At 36.2% G+C, this 20,413-nt stretch overlaps 1 protein-coding gene across 1 annotated transcript in view; it reads right to left on the bottom strand.

The window, feature by feature from the left end:
• Nucleotides 1-553: 553 nt before the first annotated feature.
• LOC121384213 overlaps nt 554-20,413 on the bottom strand; it is a 21,356-nt gene continuing 1,496 nt past the window's right edge. Inside the window, exons 2-4 of the mRNA XM_041514497.1 lie at nt 6,099-6,209; nt 4,621-4,723; nt 554-824 (exon numbers count right to left, since the gene is read on the bottom strand). Of these exons, the coding sequence (XP_041370431.1) occupies nt 712-824; nt 4,621-4,723; nt 6,099-6,209 (327 nt within the window). The 3' untranslated portion in view covers nt 554-711. The remainder of the gene's footprint in view (nt 825-4,620; nt 4,724-6,098; nt 6,210-20,413) is intronic.

The raw sequence follows: 20,413 nt of genomic DNA, 5'->3' as shown, positions 1-20,413 counted from the left end.
AAACACCAATCGAAGTTACGATTAGTTTGCAATTATATATGTTTACCTGATTACATTTACGTTTAATTCTGTAAAATGCTAATCGGTGTGTTAACCTGTAAGTCTCCTAAATCTCAACAGGTGTTCATAACTTCTTCTTTTTAAAAATTAAAATATTAAAGGGACAGACTCTAGTTTCAACCCGTGAAACTTAACACTAAGTTTAGTTAATCTACAAATCTGTAACACATTTGGATAAAATTACAATTGAGAGAAACGTGAGTTTGTGACTTTGAAATGGTGAAATACCCTCTAAATATAGACTAAAACTGGACTCCATACTGTTATTTCTCAGACGCACGTGCGTTTTTAAAAATATGAGAAATGTATTTTGTGATATTAAAAATAGCAGGATGACCAAAAACACTTCGAATGTATGGAAATTGATAATCTAAACCATACATCTAAGTAAAGTATGATTTCAGTTATCAAAAACGGCTATAATAGTCAAAAATATGCCTTAGTGTTTAAAAACTAGGGTATGTCCCTTTAATATTCACGTTTCTTTTGGTGTTTAGTATATAATATAAATTTAACGGGTTTTGTTTTAGTCTGTGTTTGTATTTCAACCCAGAGTTAGTGCACACCTCATACATTCTTTTCTCTCTGTTGTGGACAGACAGCCCATTTAGCTGAAATGTGGGCCCAGAATAACGTGCTTAAAAAATAATTTTAAAACAACTTACTGTATACGTCGGGTATCACCACGGCTATGGTGGTGTTCGGCCATTTGTTATGATCCGTTCCTATGGAAACGCTTCGTTTATCTCGATGGGTTTCTCCGTCTGTGTGGAATATAAAAAATATCTCTCACTTTAAACTTAAAGGCGCAGACCCAAGTTTCAACCCGTGAAAATGAACACTAAGTTTAGTTATACATCTGTGTCTATAAAGTTACAATAAAGTGAAACAAGAGTCTGTGACGTTCAAACAGGAAAATACCTTTTGAAAAATAGACGAGTTCGTACCCATAACCGTTACTTCTTAGAGGTACGGCCTCGGTGGCGTCGTGGTTAGCCATCGGTCTACAGGCTGGTAGATACTGGGTTCGGATCCCAGTCGAGGCATGGAATTTTTAATTCAGATACCGACTCCAAACCCTGAGTGAGTGCTCCGCAAGGCTCAATGGGTAGGTGTAAACCACTTGCACCGACCAGTGATCCATAACTGGTTCAACAAAGGCCATGGTTTGTGCTATCCTGCCTGTGGGAAGCGCAAATAAAAGATCCCTTGCTGCCTGTCGTAAAAGAGTAGCCTATGTGGCGACAGCGGGTTTCCTCTCCAAATCTGTGTGGTCCTTAACCATATGTCTGACGCCATATAACCGTAAATAAAATGTGTTGAGTGCGTCGTTAAATAAAACACTTCTTTCTTTCTTTCTTAGAGGTACGTGCGCTTTTAGGATTATGCAAAATGCATTTTACGATATTACAAACACCAAGATGATCAGATACACTCTTATGTACAGAAACTGATAATTTAAAGAGGAAAATGAAAGTAATGTCCGATTTTAAAGGGACAGACCCTAGTTTTTAAACATTAAGGCATATTTTTCACTATTAGAGCCGTTTATGATCACTGAAATCAAACATTACTTATATTTTATTGTTTAGATTATCCATTTCCATACAACCGAAGTGTTTCTGGTCATCCTGGTGTTTCTAATACATGTACCACAAAATACATTTTTTTCATATTTTTAAAAAGCACGTGCGTCTGAGAAGTAATGATTATGGAGTCGCGTTTTAGTCTATTTTAAAGGTATTTCAACGTCACTCTGTTGTATCCAAAAGTGTTACAGGTTTGTAAATTAACCAAACTTAGTGTCCATTTTTACGGGTTGAAACTAGGGTCTAGATAAAAAAATATGCCTTAGTGTTTAAAAAATTAAGATCTGTCCCTTTAATTGTCAAAAAAACGGTTCTAATAGTGAAAAATAAGTAGTTGTGTTTAAAAACTAGCGTCTGTCACTTTAAAGGGACTGTCCTGAGTTTGCTTCCATTGTAAGATGTTTCTAACTAATGTTTTCTCGTTCCAGCCAGTGTACCACAACTGGACAAAGTCCATGGTATGTGCTTTCCTATCTGGGAAAGTGCATATAAAAGATCCCTTTCTGCATTAGGAAAAATGTAGAGGGTTTCCTCTGATGACTACGAGTAAGAATAACCAAATGTTTGACATCCAATAACCGATGATTAATTAATCAATGTTCTCCAGTGGTGTCGTTAAACAAAACAAACTTTCTTTTTTTCAAACATTAGAACGATAACAAACACACTCATATTCTAAACAGGAAAAGTCTTTAATATGTAATTTTAGTCATCAAAAAGTGTCTGTTAGTCATAAAATTTTACAATAACAGCAAACTTAGGACAGTTCCTTTGAGAGTGCTCCGCAAGGCTCGATGGGGTAGGTGTAAACCACTTGCACCGACCAGTGATCCATAACTGGTTCAACAAAGGCCATGGTTTGTGCTATCCTGCCTGTGGGAAGCGCAAATAAAAAATCCCTTGCTGCCTGTCGTAAAAGAGTAGCCTATGTGGTGACAGCGGGTTTCCTCTAAAAAAAACAGTGTCAGAATGGCCATATGTTTGACGTCCAATAGCCGATGATAAGATAAAAAATCAATGTGCTCTAGCGGCGTCGTTAAATAAAACAAACTTTACTTTTTTTACAGTTCCTTTGAATGTACGCATACGATAAATAACTCATACAATGTACTGTTACTTTTATAAGCTAAAAGTAGCCAATTACTATAAATGCAAAAACGTTTCATATTAGCAGTTGCTTATTTGCGCACATTGCGTCCTGGATGCAGACCAATATAATAATAACCGTTACTCAGACCTTTCCCCAGGATTTTTTTTGTTTGACCTATTAGAATACCGGTGTACTGTTAAGTTTTACAAGTTGTTACAACCAGTCACACATGGCCAATTAAAGCGCAGCGGCAATTGATTTAAGGCGCTTCTAATACGTCAAAACGCGTACTTACACATCTAAGGAGCAGCGGCCCGCTACGCTATATGCGTCTGGTTTTTCTGATTTGTACAAAAACTGTCTATACAAAGGTAGATGAGGATACACTATGGTACTGTATTATTGATACAAAAGAAAAGATAAGGGGTCTTAGCTAGTTGTATTAACCGCAGATATGACTTGCACAATAAACTTTAACATAGTCACAATTCGACCATCCGCCGTGTCGATGGTTTGTATCCGGCCAATTCTGATTCATGAAGTCTTGTCCAACTTTGCACTTTATATGTGTCAATACAGTACAGGGCCTTATAATTATATACAATGCGTTAAGTGGTGACGAGTCGTGTATATTACATGAAATTAAACACTTGACCATATGGTGTGTTTGTTGAAACTGTAGATGCGTATACATGTATCATTTTATTTGATGAAATGTGTTACGGATGAGCAGGAGAGAGAGAGAGAGAGAGAGAGAGAGAGAGAGAGAGAGAGAGAGAGAGAGAGAGAGAGAGAGAGAGAGAGAGAGAGAGAGAGAGAGAGAGAGAGAGAGAGAGAGAGAGACAGACAGACAGACAGACAGACAGACAGAGAAAGACAGACAGAGAGACAGACAGACAAAGAAAGACAGACAGATAGACAGACAGAGAAAGACAGACACACACAGACAGACAGACATGCAGACAGATACACACAGACAGACAGAGACAGACAGACAAACAGAGACAGACAGACAGAGAAACAGACATAGACAGACAGAGATTGGCAAAAAGAAATGTACTTATTATTAACAACAGCTTGTTGATCAACTGTTACTTATTATGAAACATATGATAAATGTAACATGGATAATAATGCCCTAAACCTTTTTTGGAATATGACAGCAAACCCACTGGTTCCTCGTTTTGGTATTTCTTTCAGTTATTAGCAAAATATGCTTCGTGTACATTTTTACAGACAGAACAATATATACTACAATATGTTGTTAAACCGGTCGTACAATACTGAATATGTTAATAATATGATACGGTGCTAAATGGAGAATAATACATGAGTGGCCGTTAGATACCATTTATCTCACAACGAGTTGTTTTAAAATGTATCTAACAAACGATAGCGAGTTTGATACGTTTTTAAACAACGAGTTGTGAGATAAATGTTATCTAACGGACACGAATGTATATTCTATTTCTTACATATCCTCAAAAACCAAGTTTTAAGCAAATTTTAACATCTTTATCGATAAAAGATATTTACAACCCTTTGCATTTGTAGCTGACTTATGCGTCACAGATAGCCAGGTTAACTATATTAACCTTGACATGGTCAGAATGGACTGGGGAAAATAAATATTTAAAAAATACATACGTCACAATGTAATCGATTTCCACCGTGCTGTTGTTCTGTTTTTTATTGGACGTATGGCATTGGTGACCTAGTCATCACCTAGGACCAGCTGGTCGTATGTCTTGAAATTGTTAACACACGTACGTGTGTAAACAACTATGTGTTATCAAAAATAACGCATGGTGCTCTCACCAACGGGTTTGTAAGAACATTATTTTCAGAACTAGTTTCTGATAATCAGTTAACAGTTATTACCATTTGACTCTTTGTTGTCATTGACGGTACTCTCGAGTTCATCCATGTCTTCTAGAATTCTTATGTTTTCATCTGACGCCAGCTCGTCAATTTCAAAACTATCCTGAAAACAGACGGTGATGTCAAATAGCTTTATATAGATGTGCCTTTTAAAAATATAATAATTAAATGTATATTATGTTTTTGAGATTTTTGTTAACCCCTCTGTAAATGGGGTTTGAAGGCCACAAGGTTTTGATTTCTCCAATCTTCAGGAGTTAAAATGTTTAGGTTAATCAATTTTAAGTTCATTTGAAAGATGTTTGTAACGGGTGTATATGACAGCATTTTTATTGTGAAAATCTATAGACAGGGGCGTCTAAAGTCTTAATTTTCATTAAAATTCCCACTATTGCTAATTGTGGAAGTTTAGTGGACATAGCTGCAAACACTACTTAATACAAGTTTGAAAGTTAGACGGAATCGCGACTGGCAACGTTCGGAAAATTCTAGGCGTTCTAGGTGTCACGTGAACAGTACATACTAGTACATATTTTAGTGTTCTTTCTGTTTTATATTTTGATTCAAGCAGGAACACCCCTACAGCAAGAGGAGGACACCCCTCCCACACCCACCCTCTCCGCCGCCCCAATGTCAAATTCCTTCTGGCGTCCTTTATTTCTACATCCTCATCCCTGCTGATTCTTACACGAAGTCGAAAACGATGACGTACCTCCTGGGACTCTGGCAGCCTGAACCTTTATACCAACAGATTGCATTGTTTGAAATACATTCTGGTCAAAACTGTATTAAATACCGTGTCAAAATAAACAGAACTATTTCCTAAACAATTTTACACGAAGTCTAGTTGTTGTTGGGTGGGGTTTTTTGTATTTGTTCATTTATTGTTTGTTGTATTTGTTGTTGATGTTGTTGTTGTTGTAGTAGTTGTTGTTTTGTTTTTTTACTTGTTGTTATTGTTTTTGCATGTGTTGTGTTGTGTTATGTTGTGTTGTGTTGTTTTGTTTATTTTTGTTTTTGTTTTCTTTCCTTTGTGTGTGTGTGTGTGTGTGTGCGTGTGTGTGTGTGTGTGTGTGTGTGTGTGTGTGTGTGTGTGTTTGTTGTTGTTGTAGTAGTTGTTGTTTTGTTTTTTTACTTGTTGTTATTGTTTTTGCATGTGTTGTGTTGTGTTGTGTTGTGTTGTATTGTTTTGTTTATTTTTGTTTTTGTTTTTGTTTTCTTTCCTGTGTGTGTGTGCGTGTGTGCATGTGTGTGCGTGTGTGTGTGTGTGTGTGTGTGTGTGTGTGTTGTTCTTGTTGTTGGGTTGTTGTTTTGTCTTTTTTATGTGGGAGTTTTGTTGTTGTTTTGTTGGGGGGGTATTGTTTTTTATTTATTGTTGTTGTTTTAGTTGGGGGGGTTTTGGGGGGGGGGGGAGGTCATGAAAGGTTTAGTAACTTATGCGCTCGTAGAACATGTATGCTAATCACTCCAACACGTACCACCTCCAGTCCTTTCTGTATCGCTATCTGGTGATTGACAGCTGCCAATCTAACGATTCGTTCCAGTCCGGCCTCCAATCCATCTTCTGAGAAATAGTTCTTCAGCAGATCCTGGATAATAAACAGGGGAAATGAGAATATAAAAACATAAATATATGTGTGACGTTTCTTAGGTGGTTCCTGGGTACAAGTAGGCAAAATGAGGATATAAGAAAATAAACAAGATGTTCTTAAGTAGAGCCTTGTTCCAAACAAGAACTATGAAGGAAAAACAACAAGAACATAATTTATGGTATTTAGTAGATCAAAGTTACAAATAGAAAATATAAGAACAATCATTCATGAATGTTGGTCTTTATTTGTTGGAAACAAGAATATGAAAACATGAATAAACATGTAATAACTAAATTAAATTTTAACAACACTTGTTTTAATGTAATGTTCTCAGGTGGGTCCTAGATACAAAGATTATCTGAAAACAACCCATGAATATACATATATTATACTTGTACATAATAAGTGACTGTTATTTAACACATGACAAGGCCAGTGTAGAAGCTCCTGTTTTAAAGCCCAGTGACACACGTAAAAGAAATATAAGTACAGATAGTATTAATAAAAACACACATGGTATGTTTTATTTTTACATCAAACAACACATGTGTTGTTAACGAGGGACACTGTTTTTATCATTAAAATTAATACACCAAAACTTTATTAAATACTAGTATGCTATAAAATGCACTATTACACGTTCTCTTTTGTGTGTACATACATATTTATTTTATACTGTGAAATCGTGTATTTTCGTGGGCTTAAATGTTCGTGGTTATGCTGAAATACACAATTCGATGGCTTAAATTCGTGGATAAAAAAACCCATAGTCTCACAGATTTTTTTTATTGTATGTGCACATGTATTATATCTGCGTTGTTTTCTGAAATTCGTTTCGGATGACACAAAGATTTTGCCAGCAGTATTTTAAAGTCACTGTCAGTTTTGTATAACATTAATTGAAATTACTACAAACACAAGTATGACCACAAACACATTCAATTTGCCAAACGTGCTCCTAATAATATAAGCAAGAACAACTTATAATAATTAACTGAAGAATATCGAACCTTTCATGACACTGGTATATCAAAGGCCGTGGTATGTACTACCCTGTCTGTGGGATGTTGCATATAAAAGATCCATTGCTGCTAATCGAAAAGAGTAGCCTATGAAGCGGCGACAACGGGTTTCCTCTCTCAATATCTGTGTGGTCCTTATCCAAATGTCTGACGCCATATAACCGTAAATAAAATGTGTTGAGTGCGTCGTTAAATAAAACATGTCTTTCTTTTTTAGATGAAATAATATATCATATATTTATTACCCTGATCAAATTTTAAAAGTTTAACAAAAAACACTATACTGGTAATACTAACTGCTAACTACACTTCGAATTTTGACCCAGACGGATGTCATTTAGTGTAGTATTACCTTAACAGCACAATGTTTTTCCCCCACAAACTGCATGTATCTTATGCGCCGTTACATGGATGTGTATGTTTTCGTATGCTTTGTCGAGCAATTCAGAATGTTTATATTCAAAAAGTCGTGACAAAGGAGAGACAGTTTGTAATAGAAAGTAGGCCAATAACAACCGCTACGTCAGTTTTGACGAAACCAAACGTACCTACTGCTTAATATGCATATAAAAAAGTAAGGTTTTACACTTGGAAGAAAAGTTGTTTTAAAGCGTCGTATCATATTACGCAATTGTAAATGAACATGTTTGAGGACAAGCCGACATACCCGTGGCCAGTAGGGATGTTTTGGGGAATGCAGCCCTGCAAGTATGGTAATAAGACCTCAGCTTACGATGAATTTATCATTTATATTCATACTCCGGCATTCATTCAAGTCATCTTATTTTCGTGCTTATATCCAATTAAGGTTCAAGCACGCTGTCCTGGACACACACACACACACACACACACACACACACACACACACACACACACACACACACTTCAGCTATCTGGGCTGGTTATTCAGGACAGTGGGTTAGTTGTTAGTGGTTCAGTGATGTAGTGGTCTTACACCTACCCACTGAATCGTTAAAACTCGCTCTGGGTGGGAACCGGTACCGGGCTGCGAACCCAGTACCTACCAGCCTTATGTCCGATGGTTTAATCATGACGCCGCAGAGGACGGTGAGCTCCTGCAGAGTGGTCCGCGGTCAAGGTGACGTGTGGTGCCGCCTTTAAATCCATGTAATTGTCATGTTCTCACCCACGGGTGTGTGAGAAGCTTATCTGTAATGACGTTTTACATGAACAGAATGAAAGGCAAAAGTAAGGGGAAACGTAACGCATTGTTGTGTTTGCTGTATTCACGTTTACTTCAAAATAAGGACTAGCCGGACGTAGCCCAGTGGTACAGGGCTCGCTGGGATCGATCCCCGTCGGTGGACCCATTGGGTTATTTTTAGTTCCAGACAGTGCACCACGACTGGTATATCAAAGATTGTGGTATGTGTTATCCTGTCTGTGGGATGGTGTATATAAAAGATCCCTTGCTGTTAATAAAAACAGAGTAGCCCATGAAGTGGCGACAGCGGGTGTCCTCTCTCAATATCTGTGTGGTCCTTAACCATATGTCCGACGCTATATATAAAATATATAAATAAAATGTGTTGAGTGCGTCGTTATATAAAACATTTCCTTCCTTTCTTCTAAAATAGGAACGGGATTTAGCTTAGTCGGTTGAGTGTTCGTTTGAGATACATGCGTCGCAGGGTCGAAACACCTCGGTGGATCCATTCAGCTGATTGGCGGGTTTTTTCGTTCCAACTAGTGCAGTACAACTGGACAAAGACCGTGGTATGTGCTTTCCTGTCTGTGGGAAAGTGCATATAAAAGATCCCTTTCTGCATTAGGAAAACTGTAGCGGGTTTCCTCTGATGACTATGAGTCAGAATAACCATATGCTTGACATCCAATAGCGAATGATTAATCAATCAATGTGTTCCAGTGGTGTCGTTAATCAAAAGAAAGTTCTTAATCCAAAATATGGCCTCCGTCGAAAAACAAATTCATAAATGTACACCATGGCAAGTTTTGTTTCAGTTTAGTTTAGTTTAGTTTTGTTTAGTTTAATTTAGTTTGGTTTGGTTTAGTTTAGTTTAGTTTAGTTTAATTTAGTTTGGTTTGGTTTAATTTAGTTTAGTTTAGTTTTGTTTAGTTTAATTTAGTTTAGTTTAGTTTAGTTAGGTTTTTGGGGTGGGTTTTTTTTTGTTTTTGTTTTTTTTAGTTAGTTTTTTTTGTTGGGGTTGTTTTTGTTTTGTTTTTTTTGTTGTTGTTGTTGTTGGGTTGTTGTTGTTTTTTGGGGGTGGGGGGGGGTGTTAGTGGTGGTGGTCATTGTTGTTTAACCACACTTCGACACAAGTAAAATTATAAGCTGGCTTCTAACACCTACAAACTATGACCTGTACAATGATAACCTATAACTATTAATAACACAAACCACAAACATCTACCGCTTTAATACACCCATATCGTTATCAATTGATACCGCAGTCCAAGCAGATACCAGTACTCTTAATTGTTGCTATATCATCACTATTTCTAACAACGCATGTTAGGTTATTGTTTGTTTGTTTTTGTTGTTGTTGTTGTTGTTGTTTTATTTGTGTTGGGGTTTGGGGTTTTTAAAACTTTTTTATGAGCGATATATGTGGCTATTCTGCGCTCAGTAAAAACGCGTCTTTAATAGTTGTTGTGTTGAAAATCGCCTTTCTAGAATTTAAAAATAATTGGCAGGACGTAGCCCAGTGGTAAAGTGCTCGCTTGATGCGCGGTCGGTTTGGGATCGATCCCCGTCGGTGGGCCAGTTGGGCTATTTCTCGTTCCAAGCAGTGCACCACGACTGGTATATCTAAGGACGTGGTATGTGCTATCCTTCCTGTGGGATAGCGCATAAAAAAGATCCCTTGATGCTAATGGGAAAATGTAGCTGGTTTCCTCTCTAAGACTACATGTCAAAATTAACAACTGTTCGACATCAAATAGCCGATGATTAATAAATCAATGTGCTCTAGTTGTGTCGTTAAACAAAATAAACTTTTAAAATAATATCAAGGCCATGGTACAAAGGAAAGCACATTTTAAACTTACAGCTGTTTGGTGTTTATGTATGGCTAATCCACTATTGGGGGAAGGGGGTTCGGGGTTCGTCCCAACCAGAGCCGTACAACTGAGATATAAAGTTTAAAGTTTGTTTTATTTAACGACACCACTAGAGCATATATATATTTTTTATTAATAAAAATGTCAAATGCATGAATTGAAAATGAAAATATAATGCATGCATACTTATGATAAAAATTATCATACAACCTATTTAATCCACGACTTTTAAGTACTCAACGAAATGTACTTTTAAAGCATATATAAGAACAAAATTAATGTTAAACACCAAAAGTCATAGTATAAATTGTGCTGAGGTGTTGTAAATAAACGCATACGGCTACTAAACGTTTAACTCACAAATATACTAGTCTAGTATGAACTATGTAAATCTTTAATGTTAGCTTCTTTTTGCTTTCTTCTTCTTTTTTTACAGTGAAATAGAAAATATGGTTCCCTCCCATTCTGCCTTCAACCCACTTTGCCTACACCTATTTTGCCTACAATCCAGTATGCCTGCACTCAGTTTGCCTACAGTGTGAAAAAGTTAAATCCCCAGTTCATAGTGGGACAATCCCTATTATTTTGGTCTCAAACCAATATAAAAATATTGTATTACATAAACATTAAGATTATAATGAACATAAGTAATGTAATTGGGGCTTAGTTGCACAAAGATGATTTCATGGTATTTATGGTGATTAGTATTAGTCCAATGATCCCATACTGTGATCTTTAATATGTGATCAAAGTGAAATGGCCTTCATGATTCTTTGATATAGGATTAAAGTTCAACTTTGTACAAAATATTTGTTTAATATTTGAGAGGTGATTTTATAGATTAATTGTTTTTGTTGTGTAATGTTAATCATTTTTATAATAAAATATGTGTTTGTCATATTATTTTGTCATGTTATTTTTATACATAGGGACCATACATGGAATGCTCCACTTTTAACTGGGGATGGCATCTTTTCATACTGAGTGTAGGCAAAGTGGGTTGTAGGCAAACTGAGTGTAGGCAAAGTGGGTTGTAGGCAAACTGAGTGTAGGCAAAGTGGGTTGTAGGCAAACTGAGTGTAGGCAAAGTGGGTTGTAGGCAAACTGAGTGTAGGCAAAGTGGGTTGTAGGCAAAATGGGAGGACACCGAAAATATGGACATTGATCTCTAGAAACAAAGAAACTATATGTGCGTCATATCTGCCCCTAAAATTGTCATTAAGCAGGACCCTACAAGCATAGGCGTACTGGCTCCGATTTTTATTCTTTTTTAAATTGTGGGGGGGGGGGGGGGGGGGCAGGCTTGGTTTTGCCCGAATTAAACGAAAATTGACCGCCTGCGCACATTAATTTTGTCCTTGATGGCGATTAGTTGGATGCCAATGTGAATACTGAGTGAAACCTTTCGCTTGATATCCACAGACATAAATATTGAGGCCAGCTAATATAGAATTATTTTTCTTCAACTTATGTTCGTGCTTATATCCACTTAAGGTTCAAGCACGCTGTCCTGGGCACACACCTCAGCTATCTGGGCTATCTGTCCAGGACAGAGGGTTAGTTGTTAGTTGTTAGTGAGAGCGAAGAGGGCGTAGTGGCCCTACACCTACCCGTTGAGCCGTTAAAACTCGCTCTGGGTGGGAGCCGGTACCGGACTGCGAACCCTGTACCTACCAGCCTTGTGTCCGATGGCTTAACCACGACACCAACGAGGCCGGTTAATATAGAATGCTCACCATAATTTAAAAAATGTCATATATGCCTTTATGTTACCTCAGAAACAGAAATAATTTTAATTCGAGCATAAATCTGCCTCCCCTACAATAATGGAAGTCCGTACGCCTATGAATAAACATTGTATTCCCTGCAGATGTTGTCAAAAAAAAAATAAAAAAATAACAGAATCATTAGATATACTACAGTGATAGTGATAGTGATATGTAAACACAGTTTCGATTCATGCTAATATATGTCTAGCCCCGAAGCAAGTTGAATGTGATCTATCTATGTTTGTTTTCGCTAGATACTATTTTCAGTTACGTCAGCTGACATATTACATACTTACTTACTTACTTACTTACTTACTTACTTACTTACTTACGTACGTACTTAATTAATTAATTAAAGAAAAAAGAAGGGGGAAAGGACAGAAATTAATTAATTAATTAATTACCAATTTACCTACTTACTTACTTACTTACTTAATTAATTAATTAATAAGTAAGTAAGTATGTATGTATGTATGTATGTATGTATGTAATTACCTAATTACTTGTTCAGTCCATGTATTTATTTATTAACTTACTGACTGACTTACGTACATACTTACTTACTCACTTACTTACTTACTTACTTACTTATTTATTTACTTACTTACTTACTTACTTACGTACATACTTACTTATTTACTTACTCACTTACTTACTTACTTACTTACTTACTTACTTACTTACTTACTTACTTACTTACTTATTTACTTACTTACTTACGTACGTACGTACGTACATACTTACATACTTACTTACTTACTTACTTACTTACTTACTTACGTACGTACGTACATACTTACTTCTTTACTTATTTATTTACGCAGGACTTACTTACGTACATACTTACTTACTTACTTACTTACTTACTTACTTACGTACGTACATACTTACTTACTTATTTACTTATTTATTTACGCAGGACTTACTTACGTACGTACTTAATTATTAATGTATTTGTTTGCTTGTTGATTTGTTTTTATGTATATGTATTTACTCATTTTATCATTTCATTGCATTTGGTTTTGTTTATTTATACATGTATATATATATACATATTTTTTTGTTATCAAGTATGTTATATCCAAAACAAAAAACACTCTCAGAAATACATGAAATAGCAGAGCTAGTAGGTCAGTGACACAAACACATTCCAAGAAAAACATTAAACATACTTAGTCACTCCGCACCTCAATATTACTTTAATGAAGGTATCAGAAACTAATGAAGCTGCCAGTAGGAAAGAAACAGAGAGAAAAAGAGGTTAATTACGAATTAAATATACCTTTAATGGCGAAACACGACAAACATTAAAAAAACAAAACAAAAAACTAAAAGAAAAAAGAAAAACCAAAAGAAAGACCGAAAGACAGACAGACAGACAGAAAGTAAGGGAAAAAAAAGAAGAAAGAAAGCGATGTTAAAAGTATATAAAGAAATATAATAGTTGTAGCTTGTATTGAAATTATGTTGTAGGCTTTGTTTGTATTGTTTGTTTTTGTTTTGTTTTGTTTTGTTTGTTTTTGTTTGTTTGTTTGTTTGTTTTTTGTTGTTTTGTTTTGGGGGGTTTTAATCACAACCAATATAACAGTATTAATTACAGTGTTAATAACGGTACAAGTTTAAATTACTTTTGAAGCTAAATATTTATTTATTTATTTATTTGTGTTTTGGACAGCACAATGTCTTATTGCAAACATATTATTCCATTGTTGAAATGAACATAGTTCGTGTGTATGAACCTAATGAACTAAAAGTAATTACAAAATACATATTTAAACTTATAACAGATATCAATACACATACAGATGATGCACTGTACACTGGGCGCCTCTACGTGATCTGTTGTTTAACTGAGTGTGACGATATTCAATTAGTAAGTATAGGACAAACTGATATTTCAACAGACGTAAGCAAAACTGATAACTGAAAACCTTTCTACCAAGGCTTAAATAGGGTCAAGTGTCATTTATTATCAAAGTGGGTGAGGATGTCAGTCGCACGCCCCACATCCCCAACGTCACTCAGACGACAAATAAATAAATAAAATAAAATAAAATAAAATAATATAATAAAAAATAATATAATATGTCAGTTTGGACGTACGCGGCTCATGGACAACATTGCAAGAAACATTAAGCAAGTGATTGCTATATTAATCCTAACAAAACAAAAAATGTTTTGTTTAAAGACACCACTGGAGCACATTGATTTATTAATCATCGGCTATTAGATGTCAAACATATGGTCATTTTTGATACAGTCACAGAGAGGAAACCCGCTACATTTTTTCATTAGTAGCTAGTGATCTTTTATATGCACCATCCCACAGACAGGATAGCACATACTACGGCCTTTGATATACCAGCCGTGGTGCACTGGCTGGAACGAGAAATAAATAGTCCAATGGGCCCACCGACGTGGATCGATTCAAGACCGTGGCATGCGCTTTACCACTGGGCTACGTCCCGCCCCTAATCCTTACAAATGCAGTTATCAGTTTGAATTCTCTTGCTAGTATTTTGATTAACAAATTCAGTTATCAGTTTGAATTCTCTTGCTAGTATTTTGATTAACAAATTCAGTTATCAGTTTGAATTCTCTTGCTAGTATTTTGATTAACAAATTCAGTTATCAGTTTGAATTCTCTTGCTAGTATTTTGATTAACAAATTCAGTTATCAGTTTGAATTCTCTTCCTAATATTTTGATTAACAAATTCAGTTATCAGTTTGAATTCTCTTCCTAATATTTTGATTAACAAATTCAGTTATCAGTTTGAATTCTCTTGCTAGTATTTTGATTAACAAATTCAGTTATCAGTTTGAATTCTCTTCCTAATATTTTGATTAACAAATTCAGTTATCAGTTTGAATTCTCTTCCTAATATTTTGATTAACAAATTCAGTTATCAGTTTGAATTCTCTTGCTAGTATTTTGATTAACAAATTCAGTTATCAGTTTGAATTCTCTTGCTAGTATTTTGATTAACAAATTCAGTTATCAGTTTGAATTCTCTTGCTAGTATTTTGATTAACAAATTCAGTTATCAGTTTGAATTCTCTTCCTAATATTTTGATTAACAAATTCAGTTATCAGTTTGAATTCTCTTGGTAGTATTTTGATTAACAAATTCAGTTATCAGTTTGAATTCTCTTCCTAATATTTTGATTAACAAATTCAGTTATCAGTTTGAATTCTCTTCCTAATATTTTGATTAACAAATTCAGTTATCAGTTTGAATTCTCTTGCTAGTATTTTGATTAACAAATTCAGTTATCACTTTGAATTCTCTTGCTAGTATTTTGATTAACAAATTCAGTTATCAGTTTGAATTCTCTTGCTAGTATTTTGATTAACAAATTCAGTTATCAGTTTGAATTCTCTTCCTAATATTTTGATTAACAAATTCAGTTATCAGTTTGAATTCTCTTGCTAGTATTTTGATTAACAAATTCAGTTATCAGTTTGAATTCTCTTGCTAGTATTTTGATTAACAAATTCAGTTATCAGTTTGAATTCTCTTCCTAATATTTTGATTAACAAATTCAGTTATCAGTTTGAATTCTCTTGCTAGTATTTTGATTAACAAATTCAGTTATCAGTTTGAATTCTCTTGCTAGTATTTTGATTAACAAATTCAGTTATCAGTTTGAATTATCTTGCTAGTACTAGTATTTTGATTAACAAATTCAGTTATCAGAGTTTGAATTCTCTTGCTAGTACTAGTATTTTGATTAACAAATTCAGTTATCAGAGTTTGAATTCTCTTGCTAGTATTTTGATTAACAAATTCAGTTATCAGTTTGAATACTCTTGCTAGTATTTTGATTTATAAAAAAAAAATAAAAAAAAAAAATTAAAAAAAGACCACGATTACTACACCAATCTTGCTCCCCTTACCAGGGCCGTAATTACGGGTGGGGTGAGGATTGCACAGGGCAGTTAATCCACTAAACAAAATACGAAAGACTGTCTTTTTTTGCTTAAACGTGTCGTTTTTGTCGAACTAATGAAGACTCTTTACCAGTGATTCTGGATTTTTATATTAAAAAAATATATATATATTATTTTACCCCATTAAAAGTCGTGACAAAGGAGAAACAGTTTGCAATAGAAAGTAGGCCAAAAACAACTCTAACGCTACGCCAGTTTTGACCAAAAAAACGTACGTACTGCTTAATATGTATATAAAAAAGTACAGTTTTAGTCTTGGAAGAAAAAGTTGTTTTAAAGCGTCGTATCATATTACGCAATTGTAAATGAACATGTTTGAGGACAAGCCGACATACCCGTGGCAAGTAGGGATGTTTTGGGGAATGCAGCCCTACAAGTATGGTAATAAGACCTCAGCTTACGATGAATTTATCATTTATTTTCATACTCCGGCATTCATTCAAGTCATCTTATTTACGTGCTTATATCCAATTAAGGTTCAAGCACGCTGTCCTGGACACACACACACACACACACACACACACACACACACTTCAGCTATCTGGGCTGGTTGTTCAGGACAGTGGGTTAGTTGTTAGTGGTTCAGTGATGTAGTGGTCTTACACCTACCCACTGAGTCGTTAAAACTCGCTCTGGGTGGGAACCGGTACCGGGCTGCGAACCCAGTACCTACCAGCCTTATGTCCGATGGTTTAATCATAACGCCGCAGAGGACGGTGAGCTCCTGCAGAGTGGTCCGCGGTCAAGGTGACGTGTGGTGCCGCCTTTAAATCCATGTGTGTAATTGTCATGTTCTCACCCACGGGTGTGTGAGAAGATTATCTGTAATGACCTTTTACATGAACAGAATCAAAGGCAAAAGTATGGGGAAACGTAACGCATTGTTGTGTTTGCTGTATTCACGTTTACTTCAAAATAGGGACGGCCGAGACGTAGTTCAGTGGTACAGCACTTGCTTGATGCGCGGTCGGTCTGGGATCGATCCCCGTCGGTGGACCCATTGGGTTATTTTTAGTTCCAGACAGTGCACCACGACTGGTATATCAAAGATTGTGGTGTGTGTTATCCTGTCTGTGGGATGGTGTATATAAAAGATCCCTTGCTGTTAATAAAAAAAAAGAGTAGCCCATGAAGTGGCGACAGCGGGTGTCCTCTCAATATCTGTGTCGTCCTTAACCATATGTCCGACGCTATATATAAAATATATAAATAAAATGTGTTGAGTGCGTCGTTATATAAAACATTTCCTTCCTTTCTTCTAAAATAGGAACGGGATTTAGCTTAGTCGGTTGAGTGTTCGTTTGAGATACATGCGTCGCAGGGTCGAAACACCTCGGTGGATCCATTCAGCTGATTGGCGGGGTTTTTCGTTCCAACTAGTGCAGTACAACTGGACAAAGACCGTGGTATGTGCTTTCCTGTCTGTGGGAAAGTGCATATAAAAGATCCCTTTCTGCATTAGGAAAACTGTAGCGGGTTTCCTCTGACGACTATGAGTCAGAATAACCATATGCTTGACATCCAATAGCGAATGATTAATCAATCAATGTGTTCCAGTGGTGTCGTTAATCAAAACAAAGTTCTTAATCCAAAATATGGCCTCCGTCGAAAAATATACACCATGGCAAGTTTTGTTTTAGTTTAGTTTGGTTTGGTTTGGTTTGGTTTAGTTTAGTTTAGTTTAGTTTAGTTTAGTTTAATTTAGGTTTTTTTTTTTTATTATTTTTTTTTTTTAGTTTCGTTGTTGTTGGGGGTTGTTGGTTTTTTTGTTGTGTTTTTTTGTTTGGGGGGGGGGGGGTTGGGGGTGTTAGTGGTGGTGGTCATTGTTGTTTAACCACACTTCGACACAAGTAAAATTATAAGCTGGCTTCTAACACTTACAAACTATGACCTGTACAATGATAACCTATAACATTGTTTACTATTAATAACACAAACCACAAATCGATTTAATACACCCATATCGTTATCAATTGATACCGCAGTCCAAGCAGAAACCAGTACTCTTAATTGTTGCTATATCATCACTATTTCTAACAACGCATGTTAGGTTATTGTTTGTTTGTTTTTGTTGTTGTTGTTGTTTTATTTGTGTTGGGGTTGTTGTTTTTTAAAACTTTTTTTATGAGCGATATATGTGGCTATTCTGCGCTCAGTGAAAACGCGTCTTTAATAGTTGTTGTGTTGAAAATCGCCTTTCTAGAATTTAAAAATAATTGGCAGGACGTAGCCTAGTGGTAAAGTGCTCGCTTGATGCGCGGTCGGTTTGGGATCGATCCCCGTCGGTGGGCCCATTGGGATATTTCTCGTTCCAAGCAGTGCACCACGACTGGTATATCAAAGGACGTGGTATGTGCTATCCTTCCTGTGGGATAGCGCATAAAAAAGATCCATTGATTCTAATGGGAAAATGTAGCTGGTTTCCTCTCTAAGACTACATGTCAAAATTAACAACTGTTCGACATCAAATAGCCGATGATTAATAAATCAATGTGCTCTAGTTGTGTCGTTAAACAAAATAAACGTTTAAAATAATATCTAGGCCATGGTACAAAGGAAAGCACATTTTAAACTTACAGCTGTTTGGTGTTTATGTATGGCTAATCCACTATTGGGGGAAGGGGGTTCGGGGTTCGTCCCAACCAGAGCCGCACAACTGGGATATAAAGTTTAAAGTTTGTTTTATTTAACGACACCACTAGAGCAGATATATTTTTTATTAATAAAAATGTCAATGCATGAATTGAAAATGAAAATATAATGCATGCATACTTATGATAAAAATTATCATACAACCTATTTACGACTTTTAAGTACTCAACGAAATGTACTTTTAAAGCATATATAAGAACAAAATTAATGTTAAACACCAAATAGTCATAGTATAAATTGTGCTGAGGTGTTGTAAATAAACGGATACGGCTACTAAACGTTTAACTCACAAATATACTAGTCTAGTATGAACTATGTAAATCTTTAATGTTACCTTCTTTTTGTTTTCTTCTTCTTTTTTTACAGTGAAATAGAAAATATGGACATTGATCTCTAGAAACAAAGAAACTATATGTGCGTCATATCTGCCCCTAAAATTGTCATTAAGCAGGACCCTACAAGCATAGGCGTATAGGCTCCGATTTTATTATTTTTAAATGGGGGGGGGGGGGGGGGGGCAGGCTTGTTTTTTGCCCGAATTAAATGAAAATGCCCGAATCTGAATAACACTTTTTTTTCATACTAGCATTACTGCCAAACAGGTATATAGTGTTGCAAACTAATCACCAGTGGATATATGGATTACAACTGCAAATTGCCTGAATTTGAGGATTTACTCCAGCACTAAAGGGCGGGGGGAGGGGGGGGGGGGCAGTTGATCGCCTGCGCACATTAATATTGTCCTTGATGGAAAGAAAGAAAGAAATGTTTTATTTAACGACGCACTCAACACATTTTATTTACGGTTATATGGCATCAGACATATGGTTAAGGACCACACAGATTTTGAGAAGAAACCCGCTGTCGCCACTACATGGGCTACTCTTCCGATTAGCAGCAAGGGATCTTTTATTTGCACTTCCCACAGGCAGGATAGCACAAACCATGGCCTTTGTTGAACCAGTTATGGATCACTGGTCGGTGCAAGTGGTTTACACCTACCCATTGAGCCTTGCGGAGCACTCACTCAGGGTTTGGAGTCGGTATCTGGATTAAAAATCCCATGCCTCGACTGAGATCCGAACCCAGTACCTACCAGCCTGTAGACCGATGGCCTACCACGACGCCACCGAGGCCGGCTGTGTCCTTGGTGGCGATTAGTGCCAATGTGAATTCTGAGTGAAACCTTTCACTTGATATCCACAGACATAAATAATGAGGCCAGGTAATATAGAATTATTTTTCTTCAACTTATGTTCGTGCTTATATCCACTTAAGGTTCAAGCACGCTGTCCTGGGCACACACCTCAGCTATCTGGGCTGTCTGTCCAGGACAGAGGGTTAGTTGTTAGTTGTTAGTGGTTAGTGAGAGCGAAGAGGGTGTAGTGGACCTACACCTACCCGTTGAGCCGTTAAAACTCGCTCTGGGTGGGAGCCGGTACCGGACTGCGAACCCTGTACCTACCAGCCTTGTGTCCGATGACTTAACCACGACACCAACGAGGCCGGTTAATATAGAATGCTCACCATAATTTAAAAAATGTCATATATGCCTTTATGTTACCTCAGAAACAGAAATAATTTTAATTCGAGCATAAATCATCCTCCCCCTACAATAATGGAAGTCCGTACCGTACGCCTATGAATAAACATTGTATTCCCTGCAGATGTTGTCAAAAAAATATATATAAAATAACAGAATCATTAGATATACTACAGTGATAGTGATAGTGATATGTAAACACAGTTTCGATTCATGCTAA

The sequence above is a fragment of the Gigantopelta aegis genome, chromosome 10 (genome assembly GCF_016097555.1).
Source record: "Gigantopelta aegis isolate Gae_Host chromosome 10, Gae_host_genome, whole genome shotgun sequence".
In the NCBI taxonomy this organism is placed as follows: Eukaryota; Metazoa; Mollusca; class Gastropoda; order Neomphalida; family Peltospiridae; genus Gigantopelta; species Gigantopelta aegis.
Note: the sequence above shows the minus strand (reverse complement) of the source record. Positions and strands in the feature narration are given on the sequence as shown.